This window comes from Rutilus rutilus, assembly GCF_951802725.1.
Source record: "Rutilus rutilus genome assembly, chromosome: 4".
NCBI lineage: Eukaryota > Metazoa > Chordata > Actinopteri > Cypriniformes > Leuciscidae > Rutilus > Rutilus rutilus.
The window spans coordinates 46,091,287-46,113,173 of NC_140212.1; the positions used below are offsets into that span (position 1 = coordinate 46,091,287).

Here is a 21,887-nt window from a genome sequence, read left to right on the forward strand (position 1 = left end):
ATGTGTCCTGCATTTTCATGTCATCTACCAAAACAGTGAATGTTGTAGTCCATTGGCTGAGACTGATTTTAACCACAGCCCTACATTTTTGATCAGGAAATATTCCTGTGTCCCTCTCTCTCATGTGCTATATGGTGAGTAGATTGATCCCATCATTTTGAGGTAAATGTGTTCTAAAGGTCTAAAAATCTGTGTGTAACTTTAAGGAATGTCACTACCAAACAAATTTTTTCTGCTATTGAGAAAACCTTTTTGGATGTTATTCCATAAAATTTTGTTGTTATGTAATTTAGTGGTACGAATTTTTGATTGACGCACTCACTGTCCAATGATTCTAGGTGGTCTTGGAAATGATTGGCTGGAGTTTTTCGAGTCCTGCCCGTTCCACAGATAATTCAATTGCTTAATTTTCATTTCAGTGCTTCTAACTCAGCGGCTGGAAGGGGGTTAGGAATAGGATTTCAAGTGATTTTGAAAAAATGGCCAAAAAAGAGAATTACAAACCCCACCTTTAAGGTTGCTGTCCATGATACTAGCTTAGGTGTAAGGTTGTTGTCAGTAATGTTAATTTCTATGATTAATTAGACAGGGAGAATGACATAAAACACCAACATGCCTAAAAAAAAAAATTTGAAAAACTACAACAGAGAGACAGAGAGAATACAAACAAATGTTGAGGGAAGACCCAGTGAAGTACGAGGAATACTTAAGGAAAGAAAGAGAAAGAAATAAGAAACGAAGGGTAGAAGGAAAGTTGAAGAGTATCAGTGAATTATCTGACAGGGAGCAAAGACATGTCAGAAAAAAGCATGGATTAAAACAATACACACACACACACACACACACACACACACACACACACACACACACACACACACACAGTTCAGTGGTTCTGGAGATTTATCTGAATGAGGAAAATTATTTGGAAATGAATGATTTACTAGTGCAAAATGCCCGTACAAAATCAGTTTTTGAGTGTGTTTTTAGTAATTGTTGGTTTGGTGTGTTTGAGTGCTCATTGTTACAAATACACAGCAAAAGTTCAGTGACATTTTTATTTGTGCATGGTAGAAAGCACACAGAGAACTCAGAGAAAACGCTATGCTTGAGGAAACAGTTTGTGAATAGGCTACTACAAATGATGGCCGTGAAAGAGACTGTGAACACATTGAATAGGATATGTTTAGTTGGTGAATAGCATAGGCTACTATTACACAGTAGCGATAACGTTTAGCGCACCAGAATGAAATATAATATTCAGAAGTAAACAGCATAGCTGACTTACAGATTCAGTTAACATCCACAAATGAATAAGCACGTCGATTCAGGGAGCAGTGCAAAGTGCCCGTGCAAAATCAGTTTTTGTGTGTGTTTTTAGTAATTGTTAGTTTCTTGGTAAAGAAAACACATTTTACTCAAATTAATCAAAATGAATTTATCACGTTTTGGAACCAAACTATAATATTCAGAAGTAAACAGTGTAGCTGACAGAGTGTTTATGTCAGAATGTTTATTTTTAAACCACAACCTTCTAAAAATGATATATTTAACGATATCTTTAGCATTTCTCATCCAAACAACTTCAAACTTGGCACTGCACTTACTCGTGCCCGTAGCGAGACACCTGTCGAGTTTGAAATCCATCGGACTAAAGGTTCGAGAGATATGCGAATAACAGACACACATACACACACACACACACACACACACACACACACACACACACACACACACACACACACACACACACACACACACACACACAGACGTTTCTGTAATTTATAGATCGATGTAAACACACACAAACACACACACACACACACACACACACACACACACACACACACACAGTTCAGTGGTTCTGGAGATTTATCTGAATGACTCATAAACAATGTTGAAAATGTGAAAATAAAACAAAGTGGTTCTGAAACAGTCTACATTGTAAGTTGTTGTTTTTTTAGGAAGAAAAATCTATGCCTCCTCTCACTTGCACCTCAAGACCCAAAGTATAGAATAGCTCTAGGTGTTCTTATAAGATATTTACTGTCAGATGTGTGTCTGCTATATGTACTGACTGCATATGTGCATCATAGCTATTTATTTATATTAACATAAAATGTGGACAGTCTGATTCAGCCATGGCAAACTAAGTATTGTGGTCACTACCAAAACATTACTGTCACTACCAAAAATGTGCAGTCACTACCGTAACATGAGATGTTTTGTCAAAAATAAAGTATATTGAATTATCAAATAAGATGTTATGATAGTGTTTGGTTCAATGCATATTCAAACTAATGAATCCTTAACTTTGAAATCAGTACGATAAACTTTATGCCTTCTGTGGTGATGTAATCAGCCATCATAGGGTTAATTCCCAAATATGGTGTTCTGCGGGTATAAAAAGGGATGCGGCAGGCATCTAGGCAAGCATGCTATTCCGAGTCCGGGAGGTGACGTCATTCTGAGGCGCCGGTTGAGGTTTAGGAGGTAAGGGCTTTTTGTGGCAAGTGCATGAATGTTTGGATCAGAAAGGGTAATTTGGGACTCGCTTAACTTGCAGTGTGGCGGAGGAGAACGTGGAGAGAACTCTTATCATGGCGAGCCTTTTATTAGCATGCCTTGAGTGCACTGCGCGGCATGAGTTAATTACCGCAGGTATGTGATGCATTCTTCTTATGCCTAAGCTAACGAGATGATCATCTCCTAAACCTAATGTTATGTTTTAATAGTGGTATGAGGCGTGGAGGTGTTGCAGCAGGCTTAGCGGGCTTTGCAGGTTCTGGGAGCATTGAAGACGCTGTCGGCTCGTACTACTTCCTGTAACTTTTATTTATGTGTGACGCTGAACAACTTCGGACGGATTGTGTTTCACCCCCAAGTCGCTGTGTTCGCCCGCCCTTTCGTCTCTTATTTGAACGACAGTTTCTGTGAACTTGTATGCGAATTCTAATTCAACAGTGTGACGGTCTCCATCCGGTCAAGGACGACGTCAGAACTGATCAAAATACGCGCCGAGCGTACAGCCTGCCAGGATACATCTAAATTGGGGCTGTCACAGTGTTTCTCGACGGGCGGACTGAGAACGGGTAACCTTACCGCGACGAAGGTCTATGTGTGTCACCCTTATATTTGTATATTATTAGGAGTGTTTGGGTTTTCTTTTGTATTTTCTGTTTTGTTTGTGTTGAATTGATTTTCTGTTGTGGTTAATATGTTTGTCAAGACATGGGGGAATGACCCATTAACGCCCGTTATCGTGCTGATCACGGTCCACGAGCATCAGCTGGTTGGCTGGTATTGTTACTGAGAAAGACAGGCCTTTACGGCCGGGTGTGACTATGCTTCATTGACAGAGTTTATGCGGGAAGAGTATGTGTTTATTGTTATATTGATTGTTCTTGTCTTTTCCCTTCAGAATCTGGGGTACCAGTGGTTCCTGAAGTATTCTGGGTGTGGTGGTGATTTGACTGACAGTCTGCAGTGTTCACAGCGGGTGGAGTGTTGTGAGAGAGCACGAGTGGTTGCTGTGTTGATCTATTAGTCAGGACAAATCCCCCAGGTTCTGAAGTGGTGTGTGTGTGTGTGTGTGTGCGTGTGTGTGATTGTTGTCTGTTATCTGACTCAGCCACTACGTATCTGCGTGCTTTGTGTACCTGAATAATCTGTGGGTTCCCGGAATATTTTTCAAAAATAGAAAAAAATATATATTTATAAGGTAGACGTAAACAAAATCTTAATAGGTCATTATAAGCCTTCTTAATAAATTATTTAATATTGTGTTTCGGTAGTGACAAATTTGGGAAGAAGAAATATATTCCAGCATTTTCTGAAAATACAATATGAGAATTAACTGCACAATTACTAGAAAAGCATACCTTGGATATTATACAATTTGCATACATGCAAAATTTGTAGAAAAAATAAAATAAAAAATTCAAGATGTTTCCAACTCTGACTTTGCACCAATTCTGTAGAATGGCCCATTTTTGTTTACATATTTATGTAACACATTAAACACAAAATTCTTCACAAAGAACACAAAGAATGGCCTTCTCAGCTGCCATAGTTGCAACTCTTGCGTCATCAGAACAGTGTGTTCAACGCATCACCGTTTCTGTTTAAAAAACGTTGTGCAACGTTTTGTCAGGGCTGAACGCAGCCCTTCTTCTTCTATTCCTTTCTGGCAGACTAGGCACTTCTAGTGCATTGCTGCCTCCCACTGGTGATAAAGATAATCTACATTAAAGCTCCCCTATAGCCTATATTTTCCAATATATGCCAGTGGCTTTTAGGAAGTGAAATAATTCCAATGCTCTTTTTGTTTGATTAGGACCATCACGAGTTTTAACAGAGAATAAATCAACTCCCAGAACATTTAGACCAATGAATAACAATCTCCTTTCTTCAGCATATCTCGGACAGAACATGATGACATGCTTGACAGACTCCTGTACTCCACAGGCTTGACACTTGCCGTCCATGTACTTTCCCACCAGAAACAGCCCACTTGCCAATCCACAATGACCCAGTCTTAGTAGGGCCAACTTAATCTGATCCATCCGAGGCAGGATAATTGAATTCCCAGGGTTGACTAATGGTTTTATGTCATAGAACTTTCTCCCGCTAATGTCTTTACTCCACTCGTGCTGCCATTGTTGTGTCAGTCTTTCATTAATGATGCTGCGGCACTCCAGTCTGTCAAATGGCACCTCCACCTCCACATTTTCCCTAACTAAACTTGCCCTAGCAGCCTCATCAGCAGCCTCATTCCCCTCAACCCCCACATGTGCTGGAACCCACAAGAAACCCACACTACACCCCGACTCTCTAATCTATAAACACTTGTTAAGATCTCCCCGACTAAATCTTACCTAGCCCCTCCTCTTTCTCCCCCTATCGCCATCAAGCCAGATAGCGAGTCAGAACAAATGATGGCTTTCTCCACCCCACCTTCTTCCACCCACCTCAGAGCCCATATGATTGCTACAAGTTCAGCTGTAAAGATTGAAAGACCATCAGGCAATCTATGACACTGTCTAACATGGAAATGCGGAACATATAAACCAAAGCCCACTTTCTTACTCTCAGGGTCTCTAGATCCATCTGTATAAATATCTATGTAGCTATTCCAAAAATTCCTAAGATGCTCCTGTACATAGCAAGCAACATTTCCTACACTTCCTTCCTTTATTAAATTTTTTATAGATATATCTACATCAGCCTCAGGCAATAACCAATGAGGGATAGATGGCCAGTAGACAGAAGGCACCATTTTCCTTTCATTAAGCTTAAGCTCCTCTGCATATGTCTTAACAGAATGTAAAACACTAAATCTATTAAGTCTACTCTCACCCTTCCTAAACTCCCAACACTCTGCTAACAAAGAAAATGAAGGAAGAGCTGACCCAGAGCTTTTAATTTTAAGTAAATAACTGAATGCCAATTTTGCACATCGCAGCCTCAGCGGAACTTCCCCTGCTTCCAGCAGCGACAGAATCGGCATTGTCCGGAATGCCCCAGTACATATCCTCAAAGCCCTAGATTGAACCACATCTAACTTACTAAGTGTGGACCTAGCTGCTGATCCATATGCAAGACACCCATAATCAAAAACTGATCTTATCATAGCTTTATAAAATATAAGATTCCTGTCTGCACCCCAAGAGCATCCCACCAAACACCTCAAAATATTAATAACCTTTCCACATTTACTCACCATTCTACATACATGTTCTTTATACGTTAGCTTTTCATCTACCCAGACCCCAAGAAACTTGAAGACCCTAACGCTTTCAAGAGATTCCCCATACAACTTAAGACCTAGATTTTCTATATTCCTCTTCCTGCCAAAAACCATATACTTTGTTTTTGTCAATGATAGCCTAAAGCCCCACTTATCACTCCAAGCCTGCACCTTATTCAAAGCACACTTGAACGCAGCCCTGATGTGTCCTGTTGTAATTGGTTAATTGTCTATCGTTGTTAACAGGTGTCCCTTGTCTTGTCATTAGTTTTGTGTGTATTTAAGCCCTCATGTTTGTCTTTGCCTTGTATTTGTCTTGTATTTTAATTGTGTACCCAGCAAACACATTTACGTTGTGGAAACGTCTCTGGCACGTTGCATTTCTGCTATGGCAACGTCGTTGTCTACGTGCTCGCAACATTGTAACAACATAGAATTGTAAGACGCGACAGGGCTGTAGCAACGTTGTTGCGTGACATTCAGCAACTGAGAGACGACGTTCTGACAATATTTGTTTTATGGTGTATTTTGTTAGATAATTATATACTTTTATCGTTTATTGTTTATCTATATTATTATTTAATGGGGCTATCAACACCTGCAAGTGTAGCCTACACTTTGAAAAGTAAAAATTACAGAAGGTTTTGTTAATACAACTTTATTAAAACTACATATAATCAAATTACACTTCCAAAAGTCATACATTTGTGAAAAAAAAGAAGAAATAAACGAATATACAAATTTATTTTAAGTATAATAAATAAAACATAAAAAGCAAAGGCAGATCAGAACATTTAATGAACAAAACCGGGTCTGTATGGCAGACAGTAGCCGAAAGCAGGTGTCACCGGGGAAACATCCACAAATCCAGAGGAGCAAAGAAACAAATCAAAAAATCAAACGAAAAACTAAACAGTGCGAGCGATGCTACATTAATCACATTAGAAATTAAAGTTGTAGGTTGTGTTTGATAGCTGAGGTAAACGTAATACTCACGTATCCTTGCTCGATGATGAATGAGAACACAATGAGCCCAACAACAGGTGGTTGGGATTTAAAATGCTGATTTTCGCGCTTCAGGGCAGTGACGAGTACATATGTAGTCCAGTGGTTGTCAAGACACCGTTGGCACAACCTTAAGCAATGGCCCTGAACGGTGGTTTAATGTCAACATTGTGACAACACTGTAACAACCTTCACTACACAACGTAGTTATAGCAACCTTTTGGCCATGTTGTTAAAACGTTGTTAGAAGGTTGGCTACGTTGTGCCAACGTTCTGTGTTTGCTGGGTAATTGCTGTTGGTGATGGTGAAGTCCTATGTTTCATGTTTTGGCATGCCATGCCTTTGTTTTATGTTTTGGATCTTTAAATAAACTGCACTTGGGTTTTACAAACTTGCCTCCAGTGGATCCCTATGTTATATAATACAAGACCCTCATGATGAACCCAGCAGTCCTTTGTCTCTTAAACCTCCATCGATGCGACCAAGCCATCGAGACCTATGTTCAGGACTTGTTGCGGCAAACCGCCCGCTGCCACGCCTCTCGTTACACGGGAATGAACGGCAGGTGAAGCTGGTTTCAATCAGCGTGGTGTGCACCTTGGGTTTTAGATGGTGCTTGTGGTAGAAACGTTGGGTCAAAGACTTTGATTTAAACTGCACGGGATCGTTTTGATTCTGAAGAGACTGCCGGTAAGAGGAAATGTCTGCGTTGCGCTATCTAAGCACTAACAAATGCGTTTGGTGGCTTTGTGTAAATGTGCATGTTATGGACTTGGGTATTTATTATTGTTATTTTGGTATCTGTGATTAGGTTAGTGTTTAAATTGCTGAGCCTAAACGCCTAGTAGTGTTAACAGTCATTTAAAAAAAAGTATATTATCAAGAAATGATTAATATATTCAATTTGCTAAAATTAATGTTCTGTCTAAAATTCATTGTCTTAAAAATGTGTAATCAATTAATTTGTTATAATATTTATTTATTTATTTTATTTATTTAAATTCCCTTCTAATAAAATACAAATTTGGTGATAAAAGCTAATACTTTTAAAACTTTTGCTATGGTGTAAAATAGTATTAGTAAAAAAGAAATGGTATTGTGCTAATGCTTACCAAATTAAACCCGTATAAATTATGTACAATGTGAAATTGTGGTGGTTTAATTCATGTGCATTGCTGTAAATATTCACACTGCTTTGTTGTGTGTGCTTTTAAAGGTTTTCACCTACTGAAATGCTACAATAAATTGAGAAAAGGCAACTTAAGTCTCATTCTTGTGAGTGGAACCCAGTGTTCAATTCAGAAGAAAGGAATCCCTTTCAAGTGTGGGACCCGTGCAGCTTAAAACACTTGACAGGACTTTTGTGGACTCAGTCATTAGATGGATTTTAATGACGTTGCTTTGAAAGACATTTTTCAGGTGAATCTGAATGAGCCCATTCACTCCCAGCTTCCTGGGGGAATGATCCACTGGTCCTTGGCAGAATACATAGACTGCCTTGTTGTTAAGTGGCTCGTCATTTACTGTGGGTTTTGCGGATGTCGAACCCCGCAAAACTACAGTAAACTCCAAGTGTGAGTCTCTTCACGTCATGCCTGTCAAGCCAGAGACTGTTCATGTCATACCTTCGGACAAGATGGCCAATGCAACTGAGTCAGTTCTGGAAAAGACAGCAATAGTCATAGTTGCCATGGTGATTTTGAGTTTGTGGGCAGTACCCACATCGGCTCCAGCCCGTGAATCCTTGCCCGAGATGACCGATATTCTTAGTTATGTTGTCATTGGTTAATTGTCTATCATTGTTCACAGGTGTCCCTTATCTTGTCATTAGTCTTGTGTGTATTTAACCCTCAGGGGCCGTATTCACAAAGAATTTTATCTTACCACTAGGAGTACTCCTAAATCGAACTGAAAGATTTTAGCTAGGAGTTTTCTCTTAAAAGTTATTCACAACGCCTTTCAGACCTACTCTTAGTAAAGAAAAATGACAACTCCTAAACTAAGAGTGAGTCTTCGTTGCTATGGATGACGTCATTACTCATGCACGAGCTTGACTGAAGTGACCACCTTGATTGGCTGATGACTGTAACGCGGGAATGATTCCAAACCCCTCCCCTACGATGATGATTGACAGGTGACAGGTCTGAGAATGCGTGCGCTTCACAAGTAGTGCGAAGGACGGAAGATGATGAATAACTGAATAAATAGCCTCAATGAATAAAGAGTAAGGAAAAACAAATAGCCTAGTAGCCTAATGAAACATATGGATTGATGCAATATCTTTGCAACATTATTGAATTAATCTGTCACTATATGCCTCTGCCTACCTTTGCAAAGAGAAGAACATTTTAATTTGATTCACAATCAAACGTTACAATTAGTTTACAACGTTACAACGTTATGAATGAGTAGCCTAGTTTTGGTTGTTGTTGGTGGCGTTATTGCAGCCCTAGTTATGCCTACAATGCAAAATTGTTCCCTCGCGATTGGAAGCTCCTGTAGCCGCCGTATGTACACGCATTTCAAAACATCGCAACGTGAAATGCCACAAAAAGCGGTTTGTGAATAGGTCTTAGTGAGTTAGGAGTCCTCTCGACTTCTTTTAAGCTGTCCCAAGCTTAGGTGCTACTTTTAGGGCTAAAATGCTTTGTGAATTACTCTTAGTCAAAAAAATTAGGAGTCCTAAAGTTAGGAGAGACACGCCCATTATTTTTAGGAGTTGCTCCTAAATTCGCCAGTTAGGAGCTACTTTTAGCCTTAAAATTCTTTGTGAATACGGCCCCTGGGGTCTGAGGTGTTTTCTGGGCCCTGGAGGTGTTCTGACATGCTCTGACATTTGTGCTTATTTCTGTTACTTGTGACATTTTCATGGCTAAAGTCTGATTACACTGTATTCAGCACAAACTCTGCTACAATAATATATCAGCAGCATGTATGTAAAAGTTTGTAGTTTTGAGATAATGACATTTATGCGTGGTTTATGAAAAAAAATTCTCACTAAAATAAGGCCATAAAACCCATACTGATTATTTCTTCACAAGACTTTTGAAAATTGTATGACATAGCCTAGAATATTTGCTCCAAAACTATGTGAAAATCATCCTGACTGCTCATTCAGATAAGACAATATATTGATTTAAAATTTGCAAGACATGTTTTGTGTGAGAAAGCTTTATGCGAAGAGGCAGAACATACATCATGTTTATTTTCTTTATTTGACAAAAAACAACATTTTGTTTTTATTTTGAGTGTACACAAATAAAATAAGACATTTAAGCGTTTTGATTGATGTATAACACTTACATGTAAAATCAAAATCGACAGACTATTTAGAGTCTCTTTTGTACTGATAAGAAAAAAAGTGAGCTGGTATCGCTGGCGATACCGCCGACCCCAAGGGGTTAAGCCCTCATGTTTGTCATGTGTCTTTGTCTTGTATTTTATTTGTGTAACTGCTGTCGGTGAGTCCTATGTTTCATGTTTTGCCATGCAAGGTCTTTGTTTTGTATTTTGTTTTATGTTTTGGATCTTTAAATAAACTGCACTTGGGTTCTACAAACTTGCCTTCAGTGGATCCATACGTTACAATAAGTTATAACTGTAATTAAACTAAACTATACCTGCACTATCTCCATGCAGCATATATTATCTGTTTCTGTAGGCATTATTGTCAGACACCAGTTTGAACTGAACACTGCTAGTACAGATTCTAACATTTTAATGAGTGAGATTGTCCTGTTTGTTGCCACTGGATCATGAGCTCTTGAAGCTCTGCCCTCTTCTTGAAAGGGAAACAATTCTTGATTATAAAGTAAGGTGAAGGCTGAAATGATTTGACAAAGTTATATGGAACTGTAATGTGGTCAAGACATGACTGGAACTACTTTAGCTGTGGGTTTACTGGAAAATAATTACACACATTCATCAACCAATCAGAATGAAGCATTCAATAGTAGAGCTAGAGCTAAACCTCTGTTAATTATCAATTGGAACTTTTGTAAATGTATGAAAGAATTAAAGTCAAACTAGTTTGTAATAAGTGAATATGGTAATGCTGTTTTTGGAGTGATTTAATCAAAACTATTCCTGCTTCACATACTTGAGTTTTTCCAGTGTGCAGTTTGGATCCTCCAGTTTTTCAGAGATCTCCTTGACTCCTGAATCTCCTGGGTGATTGTAGCTCAGATCCAGCTCTCTCAGGTGTGAGTTTGAACTCAGAGCTGAAGACACATAACCACAGCCTTCCTCTGTCACCATACAGCCAGACAATCTATAAAAACACACAGCAACAGTCCTCATGACTTGCACATTTATACCTACCTCAGCCATTCATTAGGTATTATTTGTAACTGTGTGAAAAAAATAGTTTTAGCAGAAAACTGCAAGGAGCTAATGACAATGACAATAAAACACAAGTAGTGACTAGTGATCTCCGGTTCGTTAACAAATCTTTCTTTTTAACCATTTTTTTTTTTTTTTTGTGAACAGGTCGAACCACTTCACCAAAATCGGACTGAATCATTCTAAACAGTTTGTGTCTTGAATCAGCACTGATCCACAATTTACTAAAGTTACTCACTTTTGGACGTGGCTGACAGTCGCTCCGACTCTAAATAAACCAATATATTATTTTAAAGGTGGAAACACAATGAATGGTTTCTAAAACTGTCAAACTAAACATTTATTTTGTTTTATCATTAATGCAATATCTTTTCAGGAACAGCTTATTAAATTTTTAAATAAGTTGACAAAGTTAAAAAAACATAACCAATCTTTTGCTAAGGTTTTAAGGGGGAAAAGTAAATGTTTAAAATGTATTAATCAAAACAGTTTAAACACATTGAACATATTGGAAACTTGCTTCGACTTTTTAGTTTTATATATATATATTCAGGTTGCAGCAGTTTTCAGCTTATCAGTAGACTCAGCAGTAGTACTATGCAGATTATGCAGGCTGCAAGGAAAGTGCACAACCTGGAGTACATCGGAGCCAGCATCATGTTGTTCGAGGATTTCTCCGCAGTGGTGGTGAGGAAGAGGCAAGAGTTTTTTCAAGTTAACCCTCTGGGCTTCTTCGTAAAATAGTCACACTTAGCTTCCTCCTGCCCGAAAACGGGCGAAGCCTTAAAATTTTACTTGACTTTTTCCAAGGATAACCAATCAAATATATTTTTGTTCTATAATGTTTTCTGATTATTATTTTGAATTTTTTGAATATTTTATGATACTTTGCATTAATTATATAATTTTTATGAGCTATTTTTTCCATTAGAAATAATATTTTAAAAAAAATTGTCAACTGAGAAGAGCGCCATCTAGTGGCTTCAAAATTTATTAATTTGTGTCATGTCCTATAACCGCCTATAGGCGGCCTACAGCTTTTTTATTTATTTATTTGATTTATTCCCATTCGGAAAGAATTGTTTTTATTACTAAGCAACCACTGAATGGAACAACACAAATTATATATCATTTTAAATCATTTTACATTTATTAACTCCTAATGAGTGCTGAGTAATCCCTCTAAAACCGAGTGTACCGCCAGCAGGCGCCACCTAGCTGCGGAAATATTCTTTACAAAATTTTTAAAAAATCTTGCCTTGATTAACACAAAGTTGATGTCATTTGAAAGCTTAGAGTCTGAACTTTACAGTGAATGTATCCACTTTGAAAAACTGTTAAGTATTGCTGAGATTTTTGCTGATAAGTAGAATTTCCTTTTTTTCATAATCTATAAAATAATGTACTGCAATGTGTCAAAAACATCATACAGCTCATGAAACATTCTCAGATAATTGAAAATGGCACTTTTTACAGCATATTATTACAATTAAAATGAGCCCAAAATTAACATACATTGCTTTTATGACAAGAAGGGTGTCTTATTTGCACTCTTGATGTTCTAGAGTGTCACCCCTTCATTGCTGTACACTTTTTTTCAGCACAGTGGCTGATCTGTAGCTTGTACCACCAAAAGTTTCTCTGAGTTTTCCTATTTTTTCGTATTTCCCATTCATTTCCTATGTCGCCCGTTTTCGGGCGGGAGGAAGCTAAGTGTGATTTTTTTTTTTACGACCCTTTAACATATCAGAATAATCTCCTTGATTTTTTTGTGTGTTCATATAGGTAATAAAACAAAAGTCACCAAGTTTCACCCCCATCCGATAAAGCAAAAAAATTAAACAATTCGAAACGTTCAAGTTTTCGCCCGTTTTCGGGGCGAAGAAGCCCAGAGGGTTAAACAACGGCTCAAGGAGAGATAAATTGCCTTTGCTATGTTATACCCGGCAATTCGTAGGATTAAAGTGGACGGGTGAGAAAGGTTGTTTAAGGTCCCAAAGGAGGTGGCGGCCTTTTTGGATGTAATTTCTTCTCGAGGCGGCTCCCCATCACATACTTATACGGATTTAGTGACTTTAGATCTCTATATTAGTGGTTCTCAACCGCATGCGGCCTGTCAGGGATGCAAATGCGGCACACGAAATGCTGACCACATTAAAAAATAAATTCCAGTTTTACAATTTAATAATTTTACAAAAAAATAATTAATTAACATGCTTTAAGAAATATCTGCCTGTATCTCAGGACAGAGCTGTCAAGTTAACTTGTCTTGGAAAATGCAATTGCTAAAATTGATTGCTCCTGTTTGCCTCGTCGCTTCTGCTGCTGTTGCGTTGGTTTGCATCTGTAAGCTTTGTATTTCTTTCTGCTTAGAATCATTATTTACTATCATTCCTTGTTGTTTATACTGCTAAATATAACTTACTCAACATCACACATTAACCTGACATTGCTAGCTTCAATCTAAATCATTATTACTAACACAACACGCTAGTAATTCGCTAGCCTCTTAGCGTGTCATCCGTGCGCTCTTTATTTATTTATTTTTCTCTCACGCCTTTTACGAGTCCATCAAACAACTTAGGTGAGTAGGATCAGTCAACAAACACGGTAAGTCATGTCATCTTCTCATCTTATTGTTACTTGCACCTCATGCAACATGTTTAGCATATCCTTCTCTGTCAGCACAGGATTTACATGTGATAAATGCAGGGAGATAGTAAAGCTGACGGGTAAGATTTCAGAACTAGAGACACGCATCCAAGCTTTAATCAAGGTTAATTGTAAGAGTGCAAGGGCTTTAGATACTGCTTTGGATGCGACTAGCTTAGTGAACTCTTTACATTGTTCGGTTCCGGCTGAAGTAGAGCCCGTGTAGCAGGGCAACTGGGTGACAGTGAGGCGCTGTAGTCGCGGGACCAAACACCATTCGTCCGTTCCGATTACAACTTCAAACAGATTCTCCCCTCTCAGTGAAACACCCACTGAGAATCCTGTTGAATGTGCCCTAGTTATTGGCGATTCTATTACACGGAACGTGAAAATAGAGACACCAGGCCACCATAGTCACATGTTTGCCGGGAGCTAGAGCGCCTGACATCAAAGCAAATTTAAAAGTGCTGGCTAATGCTAATCGTAAATTTTCTACGATTATTATCCACGTCGGCACTAATGATGTTCGACTCCGCCAGTCGGAGATCACCAAAATTAATGTTAAAGAGGTGTGTGAACTCGCATAATACAAATGAGCAAATGATAAAGCTTGGGTTGCTGAATATTAGATCCCTTACTTCAAAAGCACTTATTGTTAATGTTATGATTACAGACTATAATCTAGATGTGCTGTGTTTGACAGAAACCTGGCTAAAACCAAACGATTACATTACTTTAAATGCTGATGATTTCTTGTTGTATCTGGAATCCCCCAAGCAATCCATTCCTAAGCAGATAAGACTGATTAGTGAGTATAGTTTGTTTTCCCAGATATAAGATAAACTTTTCAAAAAGTGAAGTTATGCCTCTTAATAGTGCGTATAGAACAGACCCTAATATACTGCAACCGTTCCATTGGTTCACAACATTGTTCTCCTATTTGGGTTTAAAGATTTCTTGTCGATTATCAGAGCTATATATTTTAAATTTTGTCCCCCTTTTACAATCAGTGAAACATAAACAGCAGACATGGTGCAGCCTGCCTTTACCATTTAATTAAATTTAAATCTAAATTAATATTCTTCCACGTCTTCTCTATATATTTCAAATGCTTCCTATCAGAGCCAATTTAATTAGCTCAATAATTAGCACAATTTCATCATATGGGCAAAGAAAAGACCCAGGCTGCAGTATAGTGTGTTGTGTTACCCTGTCAAAGCAGGCAACCTGGCAGCTCTGTGCTTTTCAACATATTTGCTGACTGCTCAGTCTAGATTTCTTTTGGAATGGTTCATAAACGATCCGGATTCCATATGGATTGGGTGTGAGCCAGCGACATTGAATGGGATTCCGCTATACAACTTGTCATATACAACCCCAAATCAGAAAAAGTTGGGACACTGTACAAATTGTGAGTAAAAACAGAATGCAATGATGTGGAAGTTTCAAATTTCAATATTTTATTCAAAATACAACATACATGACATATCAAATGTTTAAACTGAGAAAATGTATAATTTTAAGGGAAAAATAAGTTGATTTTAAATTTCATGGCATCAACACATCTCAAAAAAGTTGGGACAAGGCCATGTTTACCACTGTGTGGCATCCCCTCTTATTTTTACAACAGTCTGCAAACGTCTGGGGACTGAGGAGACAAGTTGCTCAAGTTTAGGAATAGGAATGTTGTCCCATTCTTGTCTAATACAGGCTTCTAGTTGCTCAACTGTCTTAGGTCTTCTTTGTTGCATCTTCCTCTTTATGATGCACCAAATGTTTTCTATTGGTGAAAGATCTGGACTGCAGGCTGGCCATTTCAGTACCCGGATCCTTCTTCTACGCAGCCATGATATTGTAATTGATGCAGTATGTGGTCTGGCATTGTCATGTTGGAAAATGCAAGGTCTTCCCTGAAAGAGACGACGTCTGAATGGGAGCATATGTTGTTCTAGAACTTGGACATACCTTTCAGCATTGATGGTGCCTTTCCAGATGTGTAAGCTGCCCATGCCACACGTACTCATGCAACCCCATACCATCAGAGATGCAGGCTTCTGAACTGAGCGCTGATTACAACTTGGGTTGTCCTTGTCCTCTTTAGTCTGGATGACATGGCGTCCCAGTTTTCCAAAAAGAACTTCAAATTTTGATTCGTCTGACCACAGAACAGTTTTCTACTTTGCCACAGTCCATTTTAAATGAGCCTTGGCACAGAGAAAACGCCTGCGCTTCTGGATCCTGTTTAGATATGGCTTCTTTTTTGACCTATAGAGTTTTAGCTGGCAACAGCGAATGGCACGGTGGATTGTGTTCACCGACAATGTTTTCTGGAAGCTGGGGTGCTGTAAAGGGGGGGTAAACGATGACGATTCTCGGGGCCCATGACTAAGAGGGGGCCCAGAGAAGCCCCCAATAAAATTGTGGTGCTAAAAAAAAATATTTGATAGTAAAAATTATTAACTTTAAATTATTCTATTTGATGTTTCCAGGTGTCAAAAAAAAGTATTTGTTTAGGAAACACAAACGTCCGTGGGGCCCCTCTCCCCCTCTCGATTATCATAAAATGGTTCAGTCTGCCCAAAATGTATCCAGGCAACACAAACAGCTTGACTTCACTTATAGCGCCGGCAGAATATCAACTTGACGGAAGAGGAAGTGAAAATGCCTAAAAAATCTGGAAGTCAAAAACGGAAAGAGAAAAAAATAAGAGAAGTGAAAGCAGGGTAGCCACAGAAATAATAACATCGCTGCGAGATCTAGTGAGAAACATTCACATTTCTCCGTTATTAACGGATCAAACAGCGTTGACGTGGAAGCCAGGAAGAAACATTGTGCCATGAATGAACTATCCAGCGTCCACATATCAGCAACATTCACCATGGATTTACTGTAGTAACACTAACTGCAACCATGGAAGTTTGGCAGGAATAGTAGGCTATAATGCTTTCAAGTAACATTACGTTGGTTTTATTTTGACATTATGAATACAATTGCTGCCCTCAAATGTTAATCTGAACTAAAAATAGACCTTTGTTTATAACTACTACAATATTAGGTTACATTTCATTTTTTTCCAAGGAGCTGTTTTGTTTATGCTCCTAAGAAGAGTCTATTATAGCTCCATCATTGGTCAAAGTGTATTAGTTTTAATAAATAAAAAAAAATTAATAAATAAAAAATTCTCTGGCATTTATTTCTTTTTACTGTATCGAAAACGTACCAAACCATGACACAAGTGTATCGTATTGAACCGAACCGTGAATTTTGTGAACCATTACACCCCTGCTATCTATTTCTCTCTTACCTATCTGTCTACCCCTCTGAAGCAATGGTTGAAGCAATTTGAATGCTAAGAAACTTTACTAAGACGATTTGAAAAGTTAGTTTATCTGTTTATTGTTATGAATGTTTGATATTTACCAAAAACATCACTTTGCAGTGTGTTGTTGAATGAGTTTTTTTTTATAATAAATGTATTTTTAATTAAAACATTTGTTAGTAATAGTCATTATTGGGATTTGATCGGGTGTTTTACGACTGCATAATGGGTGCGATGCAGGTCTTCATTTTCATTAAAGTGGTCTTAAAAAGGTCTTAAAAAAGTCTTAAATTTGGGGTGATCAAACCTGGGGAAACCCTGGAAAGAGGCAAAGGGTCGACAGTATGTTACCCAATATTTCACAAGAAAAGGTGGGTTTGTAAGTAGGCCTAAATTGTTAGTGGACCGCCCGTGACAATGATCGTAGCCTACGGCACTTTTCTGTGCGTACGCACGCTTTGTACATGAGGCCCCAGGTCTCTACGGTAGCATTTTTCGACAAGTTAGCACGTTTCAATAGAGCAGGGTGCAGCGGGTGCACGGCTTTGCCTCACATACATACAAATATAAATATATGTGAATACACTATATGACACATGTACAGCTATGCACAGTATACATTATACAGTACTGAAGTAGTGCAGTATTACAGAGGACAAATTACGGGTGTGGACATGGGATGGAGTTCAATTGTCTGATTGACTTAAATATATGAGAATGATAGTCAAAATACCATAAAAGCGCATGATTTTATGTAAATGAATATAAAAAAAGTCTCAGCTGTGTTGGGAGCCCAGTCAAGATTCTTTTCATGGGGCCCAACCATGTTGTGATTTCTATTACAGTAGCATTCCTGTATGTGATGCAATGCCGTCTAAGGGCCCGAAGATCACGGGCATCCAGTATGGTTTTCTGGCCTTGACCCTTACGCACAGAGATTGTTCCAGATTCTCTGAATCTTTGGATGATATTATGCACTGTAGATGATGATAACTTCAAACTCTTGCAATTTTTCTCTGAGAAACTCCTTTCTGATATTGCTCCACTATTTTTCGCCGCAGCATTGGGGGAATTGGTGATCCTCTGCCCATCTTGACTTCTGAGAGACACTGCCACTCTGAGAGGCTCTTTTTATACCCAATCATGTTGCCAATTGACCTAATAAGTTGCAAATTGGTCCTCCAGCGGTTCCTTATATGTACATTTAACTTTTCCGGCCTCTTATTGCTACCTGTCCCAACTTTTTTGGAATGTGTAGCTCTCATGAAATCCAAAATGAGACAATATTTGGCATGACATTTCAAAATGTCTCACTTTCAACATTTGATATGTTATCTATATTCTATTGTGAATAAAATATAAGTTTATGAGATTTGTAAATTATTCCATTCCTTTTTTACTCACAATTTGTACAGTGTCCCAACTTTTTCTGATTTGGGGTTGTAGTATATATATACTTTTACGACCCTGTCTTTTTATTCTCTACCTGATGGTGGCAGTATTTCATTCGACTGTGAAGTCACTGTTAATTGGATAATTTATGGGTGGAACTTAGTTCCCCAGAGAAGTCGTTTGCTCCAATTTGTTCTCTTTTTGTTTGTCTTTTATTTACCAACATTTATTGGCCCATTGGACTATTATTTTCTCTTGTTTATTTAAATCCCTAGACATTGTGTTATATTTCTGTAACAGATCATTTTTTCCTTAATAAATAATCTTGCAATGCAAACGCTTGCTTGTATGTGTAATCCTCTTTATGTTACGGTCGGGAACGAGCTGGCCGTGACAGTTACCTTCTAAAATTACAGGCCTAATTAGAGGCAACGTTATTCTAAAGAACATGTTGAATGTTTGGTGGCAGATTAGGAAGAGTGAGGTGATATGGAAACAGATTTTCATTAACTCGTCCTCTCCATGATAATCCTGACTCTGAAGCACTGAAAACAGGATCATGAGCTGCTCGCGTGTGAGGGCGTTTTCACACGATTCCGAGCGCGATTGATCCCAGTGCCCCCCTGCAGTGTGGATCTGGTTTCACACTCAATTTGATTCGATCGAACCCTGGTGCATTTGCGTTTAAGTTATGTCATCACAAACATGCATAACTTGTTAACAAGTTGATTGTATTTGATCACTGTGATAGCTATAAGGCCACACTGAATAAACATTTCATTTGAATGGTTTTAGTTTTCTCTTTTTATTTTATTTTGTTATGAGAAATTAATATTTTGTTTGATCTAAGGGATTAATGTTTTTGATGTCTATTTATACATTTCTATGTAATTATTTTGTTTCTTTAAATATTATTTACCCAAACATTGAAACTGGAGGTGCTACGTTGTCTCTTTAGCCCGCATTGAACCTCAAAGAGCGACAAGCCAATAATAATTTATTTCTAGAGTGCACGCTAGTGAGTAAATGAAACTACAACCAAGATAGGGGTTTGACGTTTTATTTAATTTTGTTAAATAAAACTGGTCTTTCCTGGTGTCCTTTATATATTCAGTTGGGAATTACAGGAAATTTTGTTTTTGGGACAATATGTGCTGGGGTAATTTGTTTAAATATATATATATATATACAGTGAGGAAAATAAGTATTTGAACACCCTGCTATTTTGCAAGTTCTCCCACTTGGAAATCATGGAGGGGTCTGAAATTGTCATCGTAGGTGCATGTCCACTGTGAGAGACATAATCTAAAAAAAAAAAATCCAGAAATCACAATATATGATTTTTTAACTATTTATTTGTATGATACAGCTGCAAATAAGTATTTGAACACCTGTCTATCAGCTAGAATTCTGACCCTCAAAGACCTGTTAGTCTGCCTTTAAAATGTCCACCTCCACTCCATTTATTATCCTAAATTAGATGCACTTATTTTCCTCACTGTAAATATATATATATATAACTCAGTAATGTGCTGATCTCCCATTTATTAATCAGTGTTTTTTTTTCTGTTTCTTCTGCGCAATGTTTGGTCAGTAAGTGTTGCAGTCAATAAAATGACACTTTGTTGATTATGAATGTCTCCTGTAAATTTTATGGAAGAACCCTAACAATCACAGGCTGTCGTCTGCCTCTAGGCACAGCTAACTTTGATCAGAATGATTTTACTAAATGACTTTATAAAATGGAATAACTTTTGATCAAATGGATCTTCGTAAAGACCACCCAATGGCCCAAAAATGGAGTCCAACGGTGTGGGCGAAGGGATAATGCGTGTATGTCTTTTCAGCGCTCCAGTGAAGTTCACTTAATTTATTAGAATTTAGTTTCAATATTACTTTAGCTCTACGCTTAATCTGACTCCAATTTCAAATGATAATCAAATTTAGATTGTGTTTCTTATTAGAAAATAATCATAAATATTGATTATGATTAAATTTAGCTCTTTGATTATTCTGGGTATCCCATATTTTCAATTATTCATTCATTATGGACCCGGTATCGCTTCATTCATTATTCATTCATTATGGACCCCGTCACGAATGTGCGCCCACAATCACAAACGTAGCCAGTTCTGAAGTAGTCAGAGGGTGCAGTGCAACTATTTTACCCTTAAGCGGTCGCTCTATGCTTACTCATAACAAAAGGTGTAATTCTTTAATAGTTGCGAGCTTTCACATGCTAAGTCAGTGACAGTCAGAAATCGGAAGGTCTCCTTAATGATGTGCCCCATGCTCCATTCATTAGTGCCTTCGGTTTGATCTATCCTGGACAGAGATTTGCAGAAACGCCAGACTACACATTAATCTACTAGGAAGAATGATTTCAGAATAATGCAGAATAAATCAAGATGTAACATTTATTTGTTAGGTAAAATGTATTATGCCAATTACACAAGTGATTAAAAGCCAATTCAGAAATAATAAATACATGACATCAATTACTCAAAGATGACTCTAAGATGACTCTAAGAGTAAGCAATGCATTCCTGACAGAGACACACAGTGGTGTGTGTGTGTGTTCCAAGTTTAAGACTTGAGAAAACACTGACACAGCACTGCATGGGGGTTTTCCTGGTTACAGATTCCCAAAGACTGCTCTGTCACCTCACCTTAAATACCCAGACCAGAACAAAAGGCTTGTACAAATATTTTTTAGAGTTGTTTTAGGTCAATTCATGTACCCCAGGGGGTAGCACCTGGTTTCGGGGGAGAGGGGAGAATTATCAGATATCTTGAAGAGACGTCACCCAAAGAGAAAAACAGAATTCTCCTAAGTTCTCAATCTTTCTCATAATACCAATGACTGCAATGAAGTTTTACCATTTTACCAATCGCATTTTACCAATCGCATTTTACCAATCGAGACATTTAAAATGATACCAAACATGAAAAGGAAAAACAATAGATTCACAAGATACATCATATGTGATATATAGACAATCTTAGTGAACTTTTAGTGACTTGACTCAGGGGGAGAGGAAGGGAGGAGGGAGAGGGGGATGCAGAGATAAGGAAGGAGAAAAGTTTGGACAGGACAATGTCCTGTGCTCTTTCTTTGCGATCTTCTGTCCAGGGTGCGTTTTATTGCTTTATTGCAGGGTGAGTTTTATCTCAGCTTTTGTCTAAGCTGGAAAATCAGTTCTTACATCAACATGTCGTGCGGAAACATTGTCGGGTGAAACTGAGTAATCATAAATATTACCACCATGAAATCACATGAAATCCAAGCACCAGTCGAATGAGGAAAGGCAGCTGTGCATCACTACATTCATTACTACAGCTGTACAGAGAAGAGAACTTATCTGATAGCAAAATGATCGAGACATATGTTTCCTTTAAGTTTCGTTGAGGGAGACAGGTTTAAGAACAGA

The 21,887-nt window shown here is 38.1% G+C and overlaps 1 protein-coding gene across 1 annotated transcript in view; it reads right to left on the reverse strand.

The window, feature by feature from the left end:
• LOC311289533 (uncharacterized protein) overlaps nucleotides 1–21,887 on the reverse strand; it is a 295,816-nt gene that overhangs the window by 59,961 nt on the left and 213,968 nt on the right. Inside the window, exon 11 of the mRNA XM_084407610.1 lies at nucleotides 10,852–11,022. Within this exon, the coding sequence (XP_084263736.1) occupies nucleotides 10,852–11,022 (171 nt within the window). The remainder of the gene's footprint in view (nucleotides 1–10,851; nucleotides 11,023–21,887) is intronic.